The sequence below is a fragment of the Vespa crabro genome, chromosome 4 (genome assembly GCF_910589235.1).
Source record: "Vespa crabro chromosome 4, iyVesCrab1.2, whole genome shotgun sequence".
Taxonomy (NCBI): domain Eukaryota; kingdom Metazoa; phylum Arthropoda; class Insecta; order Hymenoptera; family Vespidae; genus Vespa; species Vespa crabro.
This window is the reverse complement of record NC_060958.1, coordinates 8106919-8129876: the sequence shown is the minus strand read 5'-3', so window position 1 is coordinate 8129876 and position 22958 is coordinate 8106919. Positions and strand designations below refer to the sequence as shown.

The 22958-nt window shown below is 30.4% G+C and overlaps 2 protein-coding genes and 1 long non-coding RNA gene across 3 annotated transcripts; 1 reads left to right on the top strand and 2 right to left on the bottom strand.

Moving 5' to 3' along the window:
- The first annotated feature begins 31 nt into the window (after nt 1-31).
- On the top strand, nt 32-869 carry LOC124423307. Its single transcript, XM_046960889.1, has 2 exons — nt 32-246; nt 332-869. Exons 1-2 carry the CDS (start codon nt 123-125, stop codon nt 772-774), a joined length of 567 nt encoding a protein of 188 aa, XP_046816845.1. The 5' UTR covers nt 32-122; the 3' UTR covers nt 775-869.
- On the bottom strand, nt 869-3533 carry LOC124423304 (target of rapamycin complex 2 subunit MAPKAP1). Its single transcript, XM_046960887.1, has 7 exons — nt 3267-3533; nt 2880-3020; nt 2517-2794; nt 2277-2446; nt 1892-2185; nt 1574-1815; nt 869-1465 (listed from the first exon to the last, which is right to left on the bottom strand). The coding sequence occupies exons 1-7, from the start codon at nt 3337-3339 to the stop codon at nt 1263-1265; spliced, it is 1401 nt and encodes a 466-aa protein (XP_046816843.1). The 5' UTR covers nt 3340-3533; the 3' UTR covers nt 869-1262.
- A 1986-nt stretch (nt 3534-5519) lies between these two features.
- LOC124423456 lies at nt 5520-6134 on the bottom strand. Its single transcript, XR_006942093.1, has 2 exons — nt 5947-6134; nt 5520-5678 (listed from the first exon to the last, which is right to left on the bottom strand). It is a non-coding gene; the product is annotated as an uncharacterized LOC124423456 (long non-coding RNA).
- Between the last annotated feature and the right edge of the window lie 16824 nt (nt 6135-22958).

Sequence of the window (22958 nt, the reverse complement as noted above, 5' to 3'; positions counted from 1 at the left end):
GCTCCAGTTGGTTTAACTAGGACTCGGCATGCTATAACGTTCTCTGATTGGTCCGTTAGAAATCCAGTAATCTTTTGTTAGAATAATTTAGCGGATAAAATTGTTCAATTATTAAAAATACAATGGATAATTCTATTGTACCAGATATATTAAATTTGGATACGGAAGAATTGTCCGATAAAGTTACTTGTAAACGAAGATCCTTGGTTTTTCAATCACGAACTTCAAAATTATTTACTGACGAAGGTTAGTTAACCTCAAAGTATGGATATTCTGTGTATAAATAAGTAAATAATAATTTTTCCTAAAAGGTTTAAATTCTTTCTCATAGAAACAGATCAAGCGAGAAATCTTGAAAATGAGGATTTTTTAGAGATCAATAAATGTAAACGACAATGTGTAGAGGATGTAACGAGGAAAGAAAATTTTGATTTGCAAAAATATATAAATGACCTTAGACAAGAAAGAAAATTATGGCAATCAACGTTAAAAGAACGTAAATCAAAAAGACGAATTCTTTCAAAACAAAAATCTGTTCTAGAAGAGCAAGGGCAGAATTTAGATACTAAAGCATTATCTGATTCCGAAAGATCTTTTCTTTCAGTTTCCCCTAATTACGAATATATTTGTGAAAACAGTCAGAAATTATCAGACATGGCTCTTAAAATAATCTTATTAAATGAATTAGTATTTAAGTTAAATGAAAGGTTTATGTTAAGAATGAAAGAGAAGTTGAATAAGACTACGAAGAAAATTATTGAAATGTCAGGATAACAAATGTTTTAATCTAAACATTATTAGAGAGTTTTACTTATGTAAATACTAATATTTGTATATAAATAAGATAAAACATTATGTATATAATCATATTTTACATTGTTTTATAATAGTTAAGATAGGTAGAGTATATTATTTTAAGTTTTTTTTACCGATGTACTTTTTTTTTGTCATACCTTAATACTGTTAAAAGTACAATTTTGCATATGTATTATGATTTATAGTGTTTTACACAATATATCAATATACATATGAAATATAAAATGCTTGAGGGAAAACAATTTCTACTAATGAATAATTAATTTCGAATATTTAAAATAGTATAAACAATGTCTTTGGTAGAAAGCTTTTCTAAATGTCATCACTATGATGACAGAATTGTAACTTATTTTTACATTATCCGAATTTTTTACATTTTATATAATATAGCGTGCATTTTAATATTTTAGATAATGTAAAATTGAACATAGTAACCAATAGAGCTGTCATCTATGCAAATGAAAACTTTTCCTTCTTGCTGCCTTTCTTTCCTTCTGGGCCAGGTATTCTTTTCTTGATGTACTACTATGTAATTCTAAAATGTGATTTATTTTTCTTACAATTTCTTCTGCTGTCATTGAATCTGCTTCAAAATCATGATTTTTAAATGATGCTGACTGATGAAGAGAATGCGTTTGACTGGATGATGCTGTAAAAAATTAATAATTAATAATTAAACTAATATAATAAAATACATATATACATATATATATATATTTTTTGTTATATTAGTGATATTGAGTTAAAAAATATATACCACTTAAATTGTCTAGAGTAGAAGAATGTGGAGTATAAACCAATGTAAATATTGTTTTTGATCCTTTGTTTTCAGTTATTTCACACCACGCAATGTTATCTATATGATAACTAACTGCCCGTTGTCTATTCCAGAATCGACTGGCACCTTTTCCCGTTATCACTGGATCAATCTCAATCTTCTCACCCGATATTCCAAGGTGAATTTCAGTCTTTGCTCTCACTTTATTTATTATGTATACTCTGTTCATAAACATAAATATGTAATATATTTATCATTTAGATATTCTTCAAATGCCATATGATAATAGAAATGCACCTATATGATTGATACAATGGAGCTTCCATTGCTGTTGTATGACCTTCCATCTTGGCTAAATCTTTTGCTACTTCTTCTTGTTCTTTGTTATTGCCTTCCAATTCTTCATTGACTTCTGTTTCAATATGTTTTATCGTATTATGTCGTGCTCTATCACTTGGTTTCATTTCAACAAGACCTAATGTTGTGAATTCAAATTTGGATATTATTTCTCTTGGATCTAAACAAGGAAAGTCCCAATCTACCTCTCCATCATCTTCAGTAATATATAAACCATATTTTGTAATATCTTCCCTGTTGATAAAAAGAAAAAAAAAGAAAAAAGACAAGTTACAATGCTTGTAAATATATATAAAGCTTATAATATATTATATAACTTTCATACTTTAAACTATGGTTAGGATGTTCACTTGCATATTTATAACATATGAGCCCAATAAATTCCAATACTTTTGCTGCGGCAATAACAACAATTTGCAAAGGATAAGTTCTTTCTTCTTTAGGTAACATACACATAAAGATTCTATATTTTCTAATAGGAATACCAACTTGTGCCTGAAATAATTTCAAATATATAAATCCATATTACACAATTAATAAAATAATGATAACTAATATTTCATACATTGCCATCAAATTTTGCATATTCTGTAAAAGGATTTTGAGGTAAATTGGGACATTTTTCTATTTGTTCTGATAAAAGGGAAAGCCTTTTGCTTGTAGTCGTATTTTTTTTACGGAAGTCCTTTCTTTGAAATAATTTTGATTGTTCGGCAAGTGAAAGAAGATTCGGTTTGTGCTCCCATTTTACGTGCTTTATTTTAGCTGCTTTCTTTCTCTCTAAGTCCATTTTTTCTAATCTTTGAGCGGTATTAGAACGTTGTCTATGACTAAATTCCATATCTGTTGCAATAATTCAATATATAATTTAATAATTGTATTTTTGTATGTACAAGATTGTCTATCAGTTAAGAAATAAATATTATACCCATTTGTATGTCATATGATTCAGCTAATGCGTCCAGATCTTCATCGTCGCTTTCTTCCATTCCAGGATAACATTGTAATGTTCCATTCGACCTAAGTTCTTTCGGTATATCTTCACCTAACATAACCATCTCACACATACCTTTAGAACGAAAAATAATATATGATTTTAAGATGTATACAAAGTATTAGTCAATATAAAACTATTTATATTTAGAAAGAATATATATATATTTAATATATATTTAATATATATATTATGATATAAACGCATAATATTAGGTTATAACACGACTATAAAGTAGCGAAGCGTATAAAATAGAGGAGCGTATATTTGCAGAAAATGATATTAAGATATATTCAATACAACGATATAAAAAATATTTACCTGTGTCATCTGTGGACAAAAAACTATCTCTTATATGAGATAATAGCCAATGTTGGTTATCATATAAGGCCATCTTTTTTTTTTTATATATTTAAATGTCTTCAAAAAATAATTTTTTTATTTTAACAAAAAATTATAATTTTAAATATCGGAAACATAGATGATTTTTATTTTGAATCATTGGCTTGAAACAATTCATGACAAGTCAAAGTCATAAGCTTTGCCAGATCTTATATACTCAACGCTACCTTAGAATCGTTAAACTTTAAGGTTACATTTTCAAGTCCAATACGACTAGCGCCATCTATGAATTACAAAAATAAATTAGTAACAGTAAATTACTACTAGTAGGTAATATGTATCATTATTATTATTATTATTATTATTATTATTATTATTATTATTGTTATTATTATTATTATTATTATTATTATTATTATTATTATTATTATTATTATTATTATTATTTTTCTGATTTATTGGTGAATTATTTCTTTTATCATATTTTTATTTGTGATATAATATCAAGAAATTTCTTAAACAATTTGCATATTTAATTTACAGAGAAACTTTTAATTAATGGTAAAGTCGTGTAATCGATTATTTATGAAATAAACATGAAAGATTCATTAATAATTATTAAATAATTTACAAAGTCATAGATCTCGTCAAACGTAGTACAAACGAAGAGAAAAGTTTTGATAAAAAGTAAGTCTTTTTCTCGTTAAGAAAAAGCATGTCACTATATTGTGCGGGCAAATAAACCGGCGCCAAATTAAACGGAGGGTTATTACCTTCGTTTACTCTTTCTCTCTTCAAATATTATCGAGTACTTTTTCTATTTCTCTCTTTTTCTTTCTCCCTCTCTCTCTTTCCCTCTCTCTCTCTCTCTCTCTCTCTCTCTTTTCTCTATCTATCTCTATCTTACTATCTACCACATCATGAAGGGGAAGGCTGCAACCAAGAACTGAAAAGCGATGACTAAGGGTATTCTTGATTTTGGGCTCTTTGCCAAAACGAAAAGATACGTGAGAGTATATATTCGTACATAGATGTCGTTCATAGATTCGTACATAGACGTACTAAAAGGAAAAAAGAAAAAAAATATTAGGGAAGATGACACGAACGAAGGATCAGCGATTAAGTGAGAAAATGAAAATTAGAAAAATTCTAACTGGCGAACATAAAACTGTAAATTAAATCGAAGAGTTCTTTGTATATTGTGATTGTTTCGCCAATGTGAATATTTGATTAATTGAAGGACAAATAAAAAGACGAGTTGAAGATAGATTTATTTAAATATTCTTTAGAAATCAATTATAGATCGAAGAACTTTTAAGCTCTTAGAAAAGAACTACTTCGGTATTATTAATCTCTTGTTTGATTTTCAATATCAATCTTAGCTTGCTTTAAAGCTTTCTTTAAAGAGTGTCTAAGGAATCGGATTTTTTCTTTTTTTCTTTTTTTTTTTTTCATAACTTTTATTTATTTTTTTTTTTGTTGATGAGACATTTATTTATTTTAACGAATAGACGAAAGGAGTATTGAAAAATTATCAATGATTCTTAAATAAAGAATGATATCATCTTTTTGAATGTATTCATAAAGAGAATAAGATGTATGTATAAATGATAAGAGCGATGAGTATAAATGATTGTGAATAAGATATGTATACGCGTTTCTAAGGGAAAAGGTTCGCGCACTATATTTCTACTTCACGTTCCTCCTCCGAGTCTTATATTTGTGAGTGGGCTTTCCTGAAAAGCTGCTTTCTAAAATATGAATTACGTTTTACAAATCTCTTCATACCTCTTCATAAGATATGAATTACATTTAACAAATTTCTTCGTGTACCGTTCTATATATTCATTTCTGTTATTTTTACATGAGATACATTTTCTTATTATTAGATCACTTTAAAACTTATATGCGCACGCATATATTCTATATGCGATAGCATATTGCATAAATATAAATCATATCTAGTAGAAGTATTATTCCATAATAAAAAAATTTATGTGTTCTCTTCTCACTTTTCTGTCTTTCTCTTTTAAAACTTTCTGAAAGTTCTTATCGTCCTCGCCAAATCTTCTCGATTCAGTGCGTGCGTCACGTGTGTCTATGTTGTATGTGTGTGTGTATATATATATATATGTATGTATATATACATAATAGAAGTGCAACAATAATAGACGAGTTATACGTGGCATACAAACGATAACGATCTATTCTCACGAGGAAAGGATGACGGTGTAAGTTTTTTATGATTTTTAATATTTTTCACCCTCGCATAAGATCGCAGACTACATTTAATATCAACAAATACAAACGACCCTATTTTGACATTTATCGATCCAGTCTTCTTTCGTATTCCGATGAGGAAACATCGGAGTTCTCTTTCCTTTCAAACGTCTAAAATCAAACAATTAATACTTTCGATTATTTTATAATTATTTAAATGACATACAATATATATGAAATATAATAAACTAATATCGATATTATATAAGCTTAAACATCAAATAGCTTGTAACATATGTTAAATATAAAATAATATAGAAAAAAAAATCCATTGAAAAATTTTAATTTCTTTTTAATTATTTTTATTTATTCATATACATTCTTATTAATTCTTATTTACGATTTTTTATTTAAATATCACATTTTCGATTATACTTACGCTCGCCATCATATCCATGTATTTCTTATTTATTCTGATTTATTTTATTAATTATTATTAATTCTTATTTTTTCTTATTTATAAAATTTGGATATTCGTCTATTATACTTTCCTTCAGTAAGAAAAAATCGAGCTCGATTTCGGTAATTTGACTTTTGTTAACTAACTCGATTGTTAGGTTATGTGTGAGAATGTTATAACCTAACAATCTTATATGAATACAATAGAAATATAGTGGATATAATATTTCCCTATTTAACTTGCAGTTCACATTTTATTCAAACCTGTGGTTGAAGTCGCATATGTTACGAGCAAAAAGTGATGAAGAATAAGCTTATGAGAAAGAGGTTACTTTGAAAAGTTTAATTTTTTCCTGCATTCTGATTGGTTCTTAAATTCGCGCCTATACAAATTCCTTTTCTATGGCAATTGTATAGGTGATCGCGCAGTATCGTTTCTACCTTCGTTACGATAAATGTTTTAAGAGCATTGACAGGAATTAACAATCAATTATCTTATTTTAATAAGTCTTATCAAGATTAATATAAATATTTTAGTGTTCTATTATCATAATTAAATAAGAATTAATCGTTTATATAATTGTGATTATTACGTACATATAATAAGTTGTGTTTATCTTCTCGCTATGCAAAGGTAACCTGGTGTGTAATATATTTTTTTAACATTTAATTTTAATAATCTTGTTTTGCAAAATATTACGATATTTTTATATTTAAAATATATGCATTATTGTTGTAAAATTGCATTCTAAAAAACAAAGAATATATAATTTTGAGAATAAGAAGAATTCAAGAAAAGATTTGAAATTTTCTTCGTCTCTGATTGGTTCTTATAATACCGCCACTAAAGTCTTCTTCATTGATTCAGTATTATAAAATTCATTTTTACATAATATCACATATTTATATTAAAATTATTATGCTAATGTGCCAAACAAATAAATTTAATATATATTCAATATATATTCAATATATATATATATATAAAATTTAAGTTTAATAATTTGAATTTGAAATATTATAACACATTTTTTTGGAATATAATTGAAATTGCTATATCTAAGATAATCTGCTATATCTAAGATAAGATAATCTACGAGAAACGTATATTATTATATTTATTTGTATTTTGTATTATCATTTATTTCTTCATCTTTTTATCAGATTATTAATGACTGCGATCAAGGCAGTCTTAGATTTAGTATTTGCTCACAATTATTGTTTATTTATACTTATATATTTTATCCAATTTAAAACTTTTATAATTCAGTGACTAACTAATTAAATATATTAGTTATTAAACTTATGTGATGTAAAGTCAGTGTTTGATCATTTATTGCAATCAAGATTTCTCAGATATAGAATTACATGGTTTAATTTATTATTTAATATTTTGTAACGCGTTATTAGATTCAGTGTATATAAGTTTTGATTAACGATGTTAATTCTGTTACCTTGTATTTGTTCCAACGTATTTTGTTATCAACGTAATACAATTTCAACCCATCTTTCTATCTCGAATGATGATATATTGGAGCCATCGCAGAACTTCATAAGTAGTAAGTCCAAAAATCAGAACCATTATAGTTATTTATCTTTAAGTTACTTTATTTTATCTTTTTATTATAATTTTTTCTCTTTATTATCCTTGCATGTCTATTTTTGTCTTTGTTTTTATTCTTTCTTCATAATAATAATAATCCACGCTAAACAATTCACAATTTAGTGCATTGTATTTTAGACTTTACTTAAATATCAAATATTTAAAGCTTTTCGATTTTTAGAATTTAATTTTAATAAATAATACGTTTATAAATTTAGATTAAATATCTGCTATATTATTTAATCAGAGACAAGATAGTTCATAAGAAATATATTTGTTAAAAATCAAGTGTAATATTATTACGTGCGTGTAACATTATTAAGTATATGTAGATATTTTTTGCCAATTATTAATTACTCATAAAAAGATAATAGTTTATTCATTAATGCCTTTAATTTATAATTTATAATTTATAATTAAATATGTTAAAGAAAGATATTAGAATTATTAAAATAAGTATAAATATTTAAAAAGAAATTATTTTTTGAATCAAATTATTGCTCGTGTTTTTTTTTCTTTTTTTTTTTTTTAATACATAATATACATTATATCGAATATTTTAAATGTTACTAATTATCTATATGGTGAAGTTTTTGATAAACCATTAAAATTTTTATTTGAAAATTTATATAACGCATTAAGATCTTTATTTATTGATAAAGAAGATAGAAAATCACAAAGAAGGAATAAGAGAAAGGGAGAAGAGAATACGCGCTATATATGCGTGTTTTAGAACGATAGACATCTTTAGACTGTGAAATGAATTATAATTTTGTTCAATCCATCGACTGACCTTTCTAGATAATAAACGACTATCTAGAATGCATGAAAACTCATTTCAACTGGTCGTAGATATTTTTGACGCTTTACTGACAAACTATCCGACGTTCAAGTACTTGATATTATTGGCCAAGATTGAAATAGGATCATGTCCATCTTTGATATTCTCTTTCATTGTCATTACTACGTTTTTATTATTTTCACGTATGGGCATTTAAATATTTTACAAATCTTTCATTTTAAATAAATAAATCCTTTATAAAACATTTATTCTATAATATTGCTCGATGGCGATTCTTTTATCGTATTTATTTTTTTTCTTTTTTATTTTTTCTTCTCTTCTACGCTCCGATTTTTCACCGGGATCGTTTTCTACTTTACGTTACTCTTCTTTATGTATCTCCTTTTTTCTGAAACGTTAAACTCGATGAAGCTCGTTTACATTCAAGGTAACTCCAGTATGCCACTTTTTCGCGCACTTTCCGCCACTTATTCCACACAGACTTTTTTTTCCCCTTCGTATTACGCGTTTATACAATCCACTTCGTTTTATTCTTCTTTTTTCTTTTCTTTTTCCTTTTTTTTTGTTAATTTCTTTCTTTTTTTCTTTCTTTCTTTCTTTCTTTTTTTTTTTTTTTTTTTTTTTTTTTTGTATATATTTACCATCGAATACGCGTCTCTTTCTCAAAATCTGTGATTGCATGTGGTTTCATTGTCTGCTGTGATTTCACAGTAGATTGCACTGTCGTTAGATTAGAATTTAGCATACTAATCGACTCTTTCTACTTATCTTCCTTTTTTATCTTTGAGAACATTCCTTTGTCACATCTTTTCTTTTCTTTTCTTTTCTTTTCTTTTTCTTTTTCTCTTTCTCTCTCTCTCTCTCTCTCTCTCTCTTTTTCTTTTTTATTTCTTTCCTTCCATTCTGCATCGCTTTTTTCTCATTAATTTATGGCCTTTTTATGGCCATTATTACTCTCCTCCATCTTTCGCGTGATCTTTCCATTCTCTTCGGTTACCCTTAAAAATGTCATAATTAGATATCAGAGTTGATAAATCTAGAATAGAATATATCACAGCTTTTTCTTTTCCATTCTCATCTTGTATGAAGATATCGTAATTGAATAATCATTTTTAAATGAGCGCTCATGGTAGATGGTCAAGCAAAAGTATGTACGAAAAAGGAAACAACAGAGATTAAATATTCGCCGGTATCGAAGTTTAAGACTTTTGATATGTTTCTTTCGTTTACTTTTGTCCGCGGACTTCTTTACTTCATTCATATTTCATTCGTTAATTAAAAGATCCTGTTATCTTATTTTTCTTTTATGTTTACGACGAACGTTAAGTATCTACGTATACCAGTTTTGCATTCCTTTCCATGAATTTAAGTTGTTTTCTCGTTTTCTTTTTTTTATTATTTTCTCTTGTCTAGTTTTCTTATTATATATATATATATTTTTTTTTTTCTTTCGAATTGTTTATGCTTTTCTATTTTCCACGCAACGTTTCCCTTTTAGACATGCACAATATAGAAGTATTCTTTTTCTACGTTTGTTTTCCTCATTTTCCTGGCATTGTTCCCTCAAACACTCCCTCTCCCTTTGTGAAAACGTAACTCGTACGCTAATTAACGATCTCGTTATCTTCGCGAGTGATTGAGCACGCGGAGAATCCTTCGCATCAATTTCATATAACGCGATCTGTGCATGAGAAACATTATTTTTCGTTCCTTCCTTCCTTCCTTCCTTCCTTCTTTCCTTCCTTCCTTCCTTCCTTCCATCCATCCTTATTTTGTCCCTTCGTTTTCTTCGCTTTCTTGGCCTTTCGTATTTATAACTCTTATTGTTGTCCATCGTACGATCGGAGAAGAATAATTGCTTCGTATTTCTATATATTCGAATATTTATTTTGCGAGCAAAAGAAATGAGGAAGGAAGTGTCATTAAACGAAAAAAAAAAAGGAAAAGAAAAAAAAGAGGAATTTTCTTCTTACCTATAAAAGATAAAGGATAGTACTCTTTTTTTTTTTTTTTTTTTTTTTTAAATTCCTTTACTTATTTTATTATCTATCAGTGTTTCAAAGGGTAAATCAATTTCAATTGTATTTCATTTAAAGAGATGAAAAAATTAAAGATTTCTTTGATCGATATATTATTTGATATGAAATCTCATCGAATAGAGACCCAATAGATTCGAAACTAAATAAAAAGCGACATCATTTTGAAGCATAGCAGCGGCTCAAACGGTACTGCAGCTTTGGATCTGCAACGTACGTTGAAGATGCGGTACGGCCCGTTTGAATCGTGCATGCGCAAAATATTAGTGCACATGCGCAATCTATCTGTCTTATATCTATAAGGGTAGCTACCCTCATCGAGGTCGGACAGTTCTTGCCCGTCCAGGGTCGGCTCGTGATCGGGAAGTAGTCGTTCCTTTTGTGATTTGCATCGAGAGGCTGCGCACACATAGTTTCCTTCTCTCACGTTTTCTTCGATGACGCGTCATAACACAAATGCACGACTACCTGTCGTGATGGCGAATACGCGGGAATAGCCTAGAGAGGCGAGGCTTTATTCTAAAAATAAAAATCAAAATAAAAAAAGAAAAAAGAGAGAAAAAAAAGAAAACAAGAAAGAAAAAGATAAAAAAGAAAAGGACAAAAGAAATAAAAAAATAAAAATCTAAAAAAAAAAAAGGAAAAAAAAGAAAGAAGAAAAGGAAATAAATGAACAAATAAATTGATAGCACTTACTACAAATACAAAAGAGATATTTATCTACGAATGAAAGTGTCTAAAACACGCGAGAGGAACGATCTTATCGAGTAAGAGAATCGACAACATTTCAATTTGCCCTTAACATATTTTAAAAGCCTCTTCTCGGTGAGAAAGCAATGACATTGACTTATTTTTCAAAGTGATCAATTAATTTGCCGTTCGTTTGTTATAACAGATTTGAAAATTAATTTATCGTGAACATTGTGAAAAGGGGACTTTGCTAATTAATTAGATCGATATTTGTTGATAATGAGGCATGATGTATAATTAATATATGTTTATCTTTGGTACCCTTCTAGTTCAATTTAATTTAAAATCCAATCGCATTGTTTCTGGCCATTGCCAATAACGATTGTTACATTCAAATTTATTAACTTTATTAAACCGGTAATTATTTGATGTCATGTATGGAAATAGTAGTACTAGATCGACAATTTAATATCGACCCTTACCAATAGTAACATGTAGAAGTTTATAGGAATTGTTTAACATGTGTGTTCGTATGTATATATATCTATGTGTATATTTATATATATATATGTATATAGTAAACAGAGTTAGAAGGGTATTATACTCTCCACTGGATTATTGGACTTTTTGTACAGTGACTGCACGAAAGGATCCCACTTAAAATTAGTCTTTGGAAAAGGAAATACTTATAAATTAGCAAACATCTCTTTAGAGTGGATCGAGGATTCGTCAGAGTAGAACTCTTCTCGTATATCGTAACGATCGTATATTTACTTTAATTAACGAGTTCTAACTTATTCGCGTGTTGATTCATACAAATTAATGAGAATCGGTAGATTTTACAATTTCGATATCCGCTCTTTAGTATATATTATAATTTTAAGAAAACTCGCTGTGCTTAAGAAACTTTAATGTAAAATATATTCGAACATATCCAACGCTAAGCTTCTTTGGTACGCTTTCACAGTTAGCTAACTCTTTGATCGTCGTTTCTTCTTGCATGAGTTAAGTTCTTTTAGTGTATAAACCGTGCTTTCTTTTTTTCTTTTTTCTTTTTTCTTTTTTCTTTTTTCTTTTTTCTTTTTTCTTTTTTCTTTTTTCCCCTCTTTCTTTTCTCCTCTTTTCTTTTTTCCTCCTTTTTGCAAACTTCCAAAGGGGGAGAAACTTTTTTTCGAAGATTCGATGAAGATTTTTTTCGCACCTTTCAACGAAAATCCGAAAGAAAGAAAAAAAAGGAGAGAAAGGAAAGAGGAGGGAAGGGGATGGTATGGGAGGGGGGAGCGAGTAAAGAACCCATCTTATAATTTTCACTCGACGCAACCAAGATATATTTTATTATATAATATAAATGTAAGATGAAAATTACAGGACTCGGATATTCCACTTTTCAGAAATCAAAATAATGAGACGACGGAGAACGGATTAGAAAATGATTAAGCACAATAGCGCGTCGGTTCGTTGACGCGTCCATCGCGCGAACGAACCTTTAATCCCAGTTACGAGTAAAGTGGGTCGAATCTTTGGAAGGTTGGAAATTAGAATAGGTTTCTCTATGCATTATCCATGTAGAAAGATCGATATCAGAATTGTTAGGTAATTACTGTAGTGCGCTGGATATAATCCCAAAATCGATTACAGACGAAGATTGAGAAATGAAGTTATTATGTTAAGATTAAATTTCGATCAATTTCTACAATTTGACAAATCATTCGTGTTAATCAAATATTTCTTCTGACAGTTGATGTGATTTTTCTTTCCCTTTTTTTTTTTTTTTGTTTCATTTCTTTGTTTTATTCTTTTACTTTCTTTTTCATTTCTATATTCAATAACGAACGAACGAGCAAAAAAAAAAAAGAAATATGTAATATATATAAAAAAGAAATATATATTTGTATATTCCTTTCGTTGAGATTTTTGAAAGGAATAAAAGGGAGAGGAGGCTTTTGGACTAGTCGAAATTGAAAATTCAGTAAAATATTGAAAGAAAAAAGAAAGATTAACAAAAAAAAGAAGAATATGGAAGAGGAATTTAATTTTTTGTTTTCAGAATAAAAGGATATGAAATGCGATGATCTTACGAGGTTTTTTTTTATGCTATCGTTGAAGTATAATCACTCGTAAACAAGAGGGCGATTAAAGGGTATCAAAAGATTTCATAGGTAGAGAACGAAGGAAGGATTATTGGGACGCGATAAAATAAAGGAAATGGGGGTACCTGATGTGGAACAGGCGAAGCGTCGGCTGCAAGATATTTTAAGGAAAGCTCAAAAACTGGAAATACCAACACAAGAGGTTATATCTACAAGGACTGCACAGAAGCTATTAGCAAGAACGAAGAATGTTGTTGCGTGGACGATCTGGATCGGTGTTTTCATTATCCTCCTCAGTGGCGTCGTTTACGCACGTTGGCCAACAAGACAGGAAGTCGAGACTGTCAGGACTGTACTTAGGCGAACAGTAAGTGATTAAAAAAAAAAAAAAAAAAATAAAAAAAGAAAAGAAAAAAAAAGTATTCAATTAACAAAGTTATTATTATCGTTAAACGTGAAACATTATCCTTCGTCAAACGTTTTCTCTAATTATACGGAATTTTACGGAGTTGATAAAGATAAGTGGTCTTTGTTGTTTCGTAGATAAGGTTTCGTGCAATATAAGGTGTGAATGAGATCGAACGTAATACCGTTTATTTTTTTTTTTTTTTTTTTTTCATGCGACTTTATTTTAATACATTTTAAAAACGTATGTATATACGTATTTACATTTATGTTTGTAGGGAAATTATTATTATTATTATTATTATTATTATTATTATTATTATTATTATTATTATTCAATGTTTATTTCTATATCGTTCGAAACAGAGAGGAAAGAGGAACGCATTAAATGGGACAAGTGTGTTTCGTGTTGCTATAGAATAGGCTTCTTGTATGGACTATAGAGTGACGAAATCGAGCGTCAAATCGGCGGCCTGGTTGGCTTCCACTTCGACCTAGACCGTGCGCTTCAGGCAAAGTGATTCGACACACGATCCCCGTAAGGATAACTTTATCGAAGCAATAAGATTTTCTTTTTGGGAGCGTTTCACATATCTTGTGATGGGTACTGCGTAGAGCGTACGATTTGATATCGATTCCAACACCATGACCGTTCTTCCATTAAATTTTTTTTTCTCTCCTTCTCTTAGACTCCTCGAAGAAATTTTCATTCGAATAAAACGAACGAATTTCATTTTTCTCCTCTTGTTCGTTCATACGTACACACGCGCGCGCGCACACATACAAAGACAATAAAGTTACCAGCTGACGTCGAGCTTTCCTTTCAATTCTTTCTCCTTTCGTTTTTTTTTCTTTTTTTTTTCTTTTTTTTTTTTTTTCAATTTTTCTATTGGAAATTTGTGTTTATACATAGATTTTTATTGGACGGCACTCGCGACGGTGACTACGTTTTAGTAAAGAATATTTGTTAACCTTATTATCGTGTTATATTAAAAATATTGAAAAAGCTCTGTTCGAGATTTATTTCATCCCAACATTGATGCAATGATAAAATTTTTGATATTCGCTTGTCCAATAATTTGCCAGAATGCTATAACTCAACGGGAAATGACAATTTATATTCAATTATATTGTTTTATTTTCAGTTTTCACTTTGATAGAAATTTCATGCGCTTTCGAATTACAATGAGCAAGATAATTAAATTGTGTTATAGGACTGGATTTTTCTTTTTTTTTATTTAATTTTACTTTTTAATATTTGTTTATTTATTTATTTTTTGTTTTTATTTATTTATTTATTTATTTATTTATTTATTTTTTTTTTTTTTTTTTTCATAATGTCGATACAAAGGAACGATAGCGCATAAAATTGAGTTCATGATATTTATTATACGATGTTGGCAACGGTAATGGTTGGCATACGAATGGAATAGCGGCATGGAAAATTCAGATCGTAAATGGAAGTGTGCAAACAATTGTTATCGAGTAACCGTTTCCACCGACGCGACGAGTGCAGTAGTTGAGGAATAAAAGCCGATCGATCTCGATGTAAACGTCGTCGCAATTCACGATTTTCCTGGCATTGTGCGATCGTTTCTACAACATGTATTCATCATCGAAGAAAAACGAAAGGAAAAGTGCAAAATCGAAAATAAAAATCTTATAATCGTAATCAGAATACGATCGTGAGAAAATAAAAATGCTATGTTATTGATATACGAACGAACATTTTATATATATATATATATATATATATATATATATATATATATATGTATATTATATCGAGTGTTCAGTATAACTGTTCGAAAAAAATGGAATACTTTCGGAATTTTAATTTTTGTTTATAATTAGTTGACGATCGAGCATTAATGACATTTTGTTTAAAGTATTCTTTTTCTTTTTCTTTTTGTCACATTATCGGTAACATTTGAAAACTCGTGGCGAACGTTAAACACATCCAGTATATCGTATTTGAAAAGAGCAAGATCACAAAGTAAATACACATATATTTATCTCGGGTTCAAAGTATTACCATCGTCGTTATGCGGAAATGGATTCTGGCATCTTCATTTCCTGTAACTCTCAGATTTGTAACCTCAAGTTCGGCCGCGTCACCGTTATAGTGTAACGAGGTATAATTCCAGTATGACGTGACATGCATGTCAATGTCGTTGACAGCCAACAACGTGGTTTCTGAATTATGTATCATCGAATCGCATAGGTCGCGCATCACGTCTATCTATGTCGTTAAGTGTTCCATAGTAGATGTTAAACTTTTTAAATTATATTTTCCTTCGATTCCTTTGTTATTTGTCTCTAAGAAAAATCTTTTGAAATTGATTGTCAAGTTATTCGTTACGGATATTCGCGAATTCAACGTTTGTTGTCCGAATGTTTCTTTTTTTTTTTTTCTCGATGCATGCACATCCCTCTTTCGATCTTTTATAGTAGTACACGTACCTGTGATTTTAAAGGTCCATAGTTCAAACAAGAATAAATCCATCTATCTGTCGATGCGTGTCAACTCCGGTATCAACGCGAACGAATCGATTTTTTCTTTCTTTCTTTCTTTCTTTTTTTTTTTCTTTTTTTCTTCTTTCTTTTTTTTATATACGAGATTTACTTTCGACGCTGCAAATAAAGAATATCTCGACATAAAAGTAATGCCGCATCTTTCATATCGTACCAATGAAAGTACGATTTTAGTACGTGAAACAAATATTTTTTTTCTTTTACTTTTTTCTTTCGTTTCTCTCTCTCTCTCTCTCTCTCTCTCTTTTTCTTTCTCTTTATCTCTCTTTTTCTCTCTTCCAATTTTTTTCTTTGTTTGTATCCTTTGAAAGTTGATTTTCAATAATCACAATAGATTTATTTCAAACTGATCGTTTGTATACAATCGTTTCAATGAAATCGCATATTATTTTACGAAGCCCAGTCTATTTTATGTTGGCGCGTGTCAGAAAGGCATTATTTCTACTGCAACGGTACTTTAATCGGCGTTCTTCAAAAGCGACTAATGAACTAGCTTTCAGCTTGCAAATACCGCAGAAGGTTAAGAGATAATCGCGTTAACCTTTTCAATTAGTATGCCAGTTGGTTATCAGCCTTGTATACTTTTTAAAGAGCTATTAAATTCAAGGTATACTTTTTATTAAAAACATTTAAATTTATATAAAATAATCATAATGTTTTTCTTCTCACTCTTTTTTTTTCTTTCATTTTTAAAAAACGTATATACATATATACATATATATATATATATTTTTTTTTTTTTTTTTTAATAGAAAATATTTTAGTGTAAATCAAGTATTTAATCTTACATTTTTATGGATTATGAAAGAAGAATAGAAAAATTTACATTAGTAATAAAAGATTGTAAAGAATAAGGAAAAATGATGCGCCATTAATATCTTGAAATGCACGTTCTTTCGTAAAAAAAATTTCATTTATAAAGAGTACATATGTGACATGAGCTTTTAGGAGTAGTATATGTTGGTTATACGCGTGAAATACATGTGCTTCGCTTACATAATGAGGAATGCTTTTGATGCGAAGTTTGCATAATCAAATTTCATCAGGCCTCTGTGAGGGAACATTTTTTACATTATATGTATCTACGTGTTTTCATATTATTGGCATTATTGAAATATCTACGACATTTTGTTTATACAAAGTAAATTTCTTCGATCATTTATTTCGTCCGTTCAATTAATCATTTTATCGAAAGTCCGAAAGCTCGTTAATTATTTTCTTCCGTCCGATACGATACGTTGTGCCTAAGTTAAACCGAGCTTAGATAAATCACTATCGGTTCATTTCTCACGAACAATAGAGTGATGTAATGATTTCGATAATATAACAAATCGTGAAAACGATTTCGAGATTTTGTCGAATTTGATTCACGTTTATTTCTAATAATTCTTTCGTTCTATTCTTTCCTTTTTTTTTGTTTCCTTTGTTTTTTCTTTTTTTCCCTTTTTCTTTCTTTCTTTCTTTATTTTTTTTTTTTTTACTATTCTTTTTTTTTTTGCTTCAACGCACTATTCCGGATAAAACGCGAATCGAACCGTCGAAAAGCTTGAAGCCAACTCGAGTGGTTGGTAGCATTGGAAGGCTCGATTTTCATTCAAATAGCGTTGGAACTGAGCTTTTCTCTCCCTCTTCCTCTCCCCTACCGTCTTGTTCTCTCTATCTCTTTCTCTCTCTCTCTCTCTTTTTCTCTCTCTCTCTCTTTTTCTCTTTCTCTCTCTCTTTAACTCTTTTCTACGTTCCTTCTCCCTATCAACCTACTACTCACTCTATCTTTTTCTTCGTCGTTTTCTATTTCTCATTAATACACTCGCGCGTCCGTGTGTATACATGGATACACCCTTGAGTGATCTTTTTCCGTCCTATCTCCTAGCCCTTTTTCTTCTTCATTATTCACTCGACGGCTTTCATTCGGCCAGTTACCACCTGTTTCACTATCGAAAAGGAAAAAGATAAGGCTTTTTCGTTAGAATAAAAAGTGATATATCCAAATAGACCGAGTATTTGGATGAGTTTCGAAACGTCGAAGACTTTTAAAAACGTATGTTTAATGTATTTTAGTTTACGTTCATTTCGGTCGTTCCAAAATACAGAATTTATTTTTATTACCTTCATCCTTTACGACCATTATTCGTTATTATATTTATTTAAAAAACATACAAAAAAAAAAAAAAGGAAAAAGAAGACAATTCATTCTTATTATTAGGGAGGAACAAAAGTACATATATATAAATTCTTACGTAACATTAATTTCGAATTTAAAATCCGAAAGAAAATTCATTAATTTACGTGAGATTGTAATTGGTTAATAGAAAACGTTTGATACAGTTTACAATCCGTAACGCCAACCGTTATTGTTAAAATTACGTAAGATTACTCGGAGCGCTATATTACGGGATATAATGGAAAAGCATAACAAAGAAACGTGACTGTGAATTTTTTTTCTCCGTCGCGTCAATTTAAACGGAAAATATCGTGAAAGCCGGAAAGCTCGAGAGAATTTAACCGGGAAGATGAGTGTCTGGAGATTTTAATTAGGATAACCACTAGCTACACTTTTGAATATTACATAAGCGCGAGCCGGTCCTGTACCGTGTTGCTGCTTTTCCCTTACCCCTCCCCCTCCCAGCCTCCACTAAACAAACATCTTCACACTCGAAAATCTCTACCGGCTGATAGGACTGAAGATAAGAGGGAAAGGAAGAGGAATAGAGAGAGAGAGAGAGAGAGAGGCCGCAATATGAAAGGGGGGAAATACAAACAAGTACTTTCCTCGCTCCTTCAACCTTCCTACCTATGTAGATTCGTTTGTGAAACTTTTAGCGATGGATGATCGGTTGGTAAAACATTTGCCGTTTGCCAACTTGACTCGTTTCGAGCATTTGTTTGGTTTTGCGGTCAAACCTCAAATAACTCTCGGTACCACAGTGGTCCTCTTCGTTCTGGCTTATTTCCAGCTTGAGCGTACTGGGATGTTGCGTGAAAAAAAATGAAAAAAAAGAAAAAACAAATAAAAAAAAAAAAAAAAAAGAAAAAAGGAAAGGCCGAATCATCATCGGTACCGATTACTTTAATTAAATTACATCAGTGCACATTGACTTTATAACCTTTTTTTCATTGAGTAACGTTCACGAACGGTATTCAATGACGATAACGTTCAACGGAAAAAAAGAAATCAAAATTATTACGACGAAATAGAAAAAAGAGTAAAGTGAAATAATTTTTAGATCGTCTTTTTTTTTGTTTTTTTTTTTTGTTTTTTTTTTTTGTTTTTTTTTTTGTTTTTGATAACGTTATATGTAACTTCGTTACGTAACGAGTTTCGTATTATAGTTTTTGAAGGATTTCTCGTATGGATAACTTTTAAACTTTTTCACATTTTTCCTTGTCAAAGTTTTCCCTCTCCTGTTTTGTCCTTTTGTTTTATATATTTATATAAAGAGTTACAAATAGTAGTGGCTAATGTAACGCGAGTTTTGTCAATTGTAAATGAAACAAATTCTTTTACATTGTACGAAATATATCTAAAGAGTTCGATAAGATACAAAGTATTCATTTATCTTGGTGACGTATATGTTAATTGTCATTGATTATGACGCATTTTCCGTCTGATTAGCATGAAGTACGTTTCATGCATTCACAAATGTGTTCTCGTCTTCGGAATTACGTGTCACACGTCGCTCAAAATTTCACTAAAGTCAGATGGCGTTTCTTGTATGCCCGTGCACGTTTCTATTTTATGCCAATTGATTTTTTTGCTCCCTTTCAACGTGACTTTTGCATTTCATGAACATAATTTAGAAAGACATTGTTTTCTCTCTCTTTTTCTTTCTTTTTTTCTTTCTTTCTTTCCACTCTTTGCTACGAGGAAAATTGACGATAAGGGAGAACGACATTAAACAAATCAATCTCCCTTTCTCTCTTTCTCTTAGATGCAACTCTGCACCTGTCATTAATTACCATGCGGCATGTGCAAGATATTGGACCGTTTAAACATGCGTGACTGCGTTCGAATGTGCGCGCTGTTATCAGTCATCCTGGTGCATAACTCGTTCGCGTATACACGTATCTACTACCTGGTTATATGCACGAGCGTTCATTCCCTAGCTTGAACACTGCATAACTCTGTAGCAGCCTTAATTACACGAAAATTCTCTACGCTTCACAGACAAAGAGGGAGAGAGTGAGAGAGAGAGAGAGAGAGAGAGAGGGAGAGAGAGAGACAGATAGAAATAGATAAATAGATAGATAGATAGAGAGACGGAAACAGAAAGAGAAGGAAGGAGAGAGAGGGAGAGAGGGAGGAAGGGAGAGAAAGAATAAGAAACAGAAGTGCAGAGAGTTTTAGCAATAAACTATAAACTGAGAAAGGATGACTATCTTGAGAACAGATGCATTTGTATACGCGTTAAATTTGTATTATTATTAATATTGTTGTTGTTGTTGTTGTTATTATTATTATTATTATTATTATTATTATTATTATTATTATTATTATTATTATTATTACTACTATAACTAGTACTAGTACTACTGCTATTAGTACTATTATTAATCTTTGTTTTCTCGACGTTTAACGTCAGGATTTAGGAGATTATATAGGACTATATAGGACAAATCAAAATCAGATTCCATTCTATTGTGCGTTTAAATATCTTTGGACTATTATACGTGTATCGATGATTACATTTTTTTTTCCTGTGGATTTTTTCTGTATCTCAGAGTATATTATACGCTATTATGTGGTATTATTATATATCTATATGGTATTACTCCTGTTGTAGATATTATGATAGATGATATTACAATTTTTGTTATTCCCTTTTGGATATGTATCGTAAAATTTTTATTATTATTTTTATTATTATTATTATTATTCTCATTATTATTATTATTATTATTATTATTATTATTATTATTATTATTATTATTATTATTATTATTATTATTATTATTATTATTATTATTCAGAAACAATGGCCTTAGTATTTCTATTTAATCGTGTAAGAGCTCGATTTCGATCTACACGAACGTCTCGTAGCGTAGTCAGCATTCTTCTAGCACTTACAGAGAATAAAGGAGAAAGAGAGTAAAAGAAAAAATGAAAGAGAGAGAGAGAGAGAGAAAGAGAGAGAGAGAGAGAGAGAGAGAGCACAAAATCGCGTCGTAATTGAGCGATAATATCTCACGCGTGCGAACGACGGGCTCCTATATGATTCTTTCGCGGCTCTTTGAAACGGCTATCGATCTCGAAGAAAACTCTTGGGGCCAAGCGAGGGTGACGTACGCGCGCGTTTCTTTCATTATTTTTATGTATTGAGCGCACGCGCGCGCGCGCGAGAGAGAGAGAGAGAGAGAGGGAGAATGAAAGAAGCCTAGGCTCTCTATAGAAAAGGGTGATATTCTTTAAAGCCCTTGTCGGTTCATATATACATCGAGTCCATCATCGTATCCCTTGGGAGACAATAGGGACGATGAAAAACGAAAACGTAGGACGTTTTACGTATGTATGTATGTGTCCTTACGATTTATGATTGTCCACTCACGGATAACATAAGAATAAGGACGACGGATTTCACGTACGAGGACTACGCTTAATATTTTATTTATGAATAGACAGATATTTTTACGATTATTAATTTCGCGATGAGAGATTTTTTATTCTCTCTCTCTCTCTCTCTCTCTCTCTCTCTCTCTCTCTCTCTCTCTCTCTCTCCCTCTCTCTCTTACTTATTTTTTTTTATTTTTATTTTTTTTTTGTCAGGAGGAATATTTTATATAAATAAAGGAACGAAGAGAATGATGAAACGTCGTCATTATACCTCCTCTCAATCGAGTAAGTTCCATCAGAATAGATCAGCACGTTCGCGGTTCACACATAGCTGTGTAAGATGAGGTTCCTTCCTGTATCATCCTGGAGACAGGCAAAGGAGATGAAAAATGAAGTGGCCGGCATTTACGGATGTTTTTACGATTTATGATGCCCAACTTCAAATACATACGCATAAAGCATTCTCTGTCAAGAGTAGGAAAGTAATGTGTTACGTGACAAGGCTACCCTTCTTTTTATTATTATTTCTTTTTGCACGTTCTTTTCTTCTATTTTGTTTTTCCTCCCCATCCCAGCCCCCACCCCCCAAAATTTCATCTATTAGCCGATTATTAGTCGGCTAGATTAAGCTCCTCGTGCAGCTCTTTGTTTTTTTTTCCTTTTTTTCTTTTCAATTCCCTTCCTCTTCGCCCCCTCTCATCACCCTACTAACTTCAAGAGTACGACATTTGTTTATCATGAAATAATAAGAAAATTTATATATCTTTATAATTTCCATTAAATGTAATCATCCAATGATCTCTCTTTGTCGTTTGTCAATTTATTTGCTTTCGACGAACTATTATTCATGTTTATTTTTGGATTGTTATTGGAAACGAAGCGAATTTTAAGGGTAAATTAAATATTTCATTTTATTGAATACCTTTCCAAGAGAAAAATAGATAGATAGATAGAGAAAGAGAGAGAGAGAGAGAGAGAGAAAGAGGGAGAGGGAGAGAGAGGGAGAGTACCACCAATGTACTTCGCGTAATATTTCTCTAGCGGTGCCGTCTAGCGTAGATGGTGGGCAAGAAAGCGTATGATAAACGAGGAGCTAGTCCTTTATGGGCGCGAAGCAATTTATGAGACTGTCCAAGTGGGACTGCGTCTGTCTAATTCACTGTAACGCGCCATTCTTCGGGCCCGAACGTTTTCACGCTGCTTCAGCGTTTAACCGCGCAATTAATTAGCCAGGCTCTTCTTGCAAGTCCAGATAGGACGAGAGCCCAAGCCACTTCGCGGTA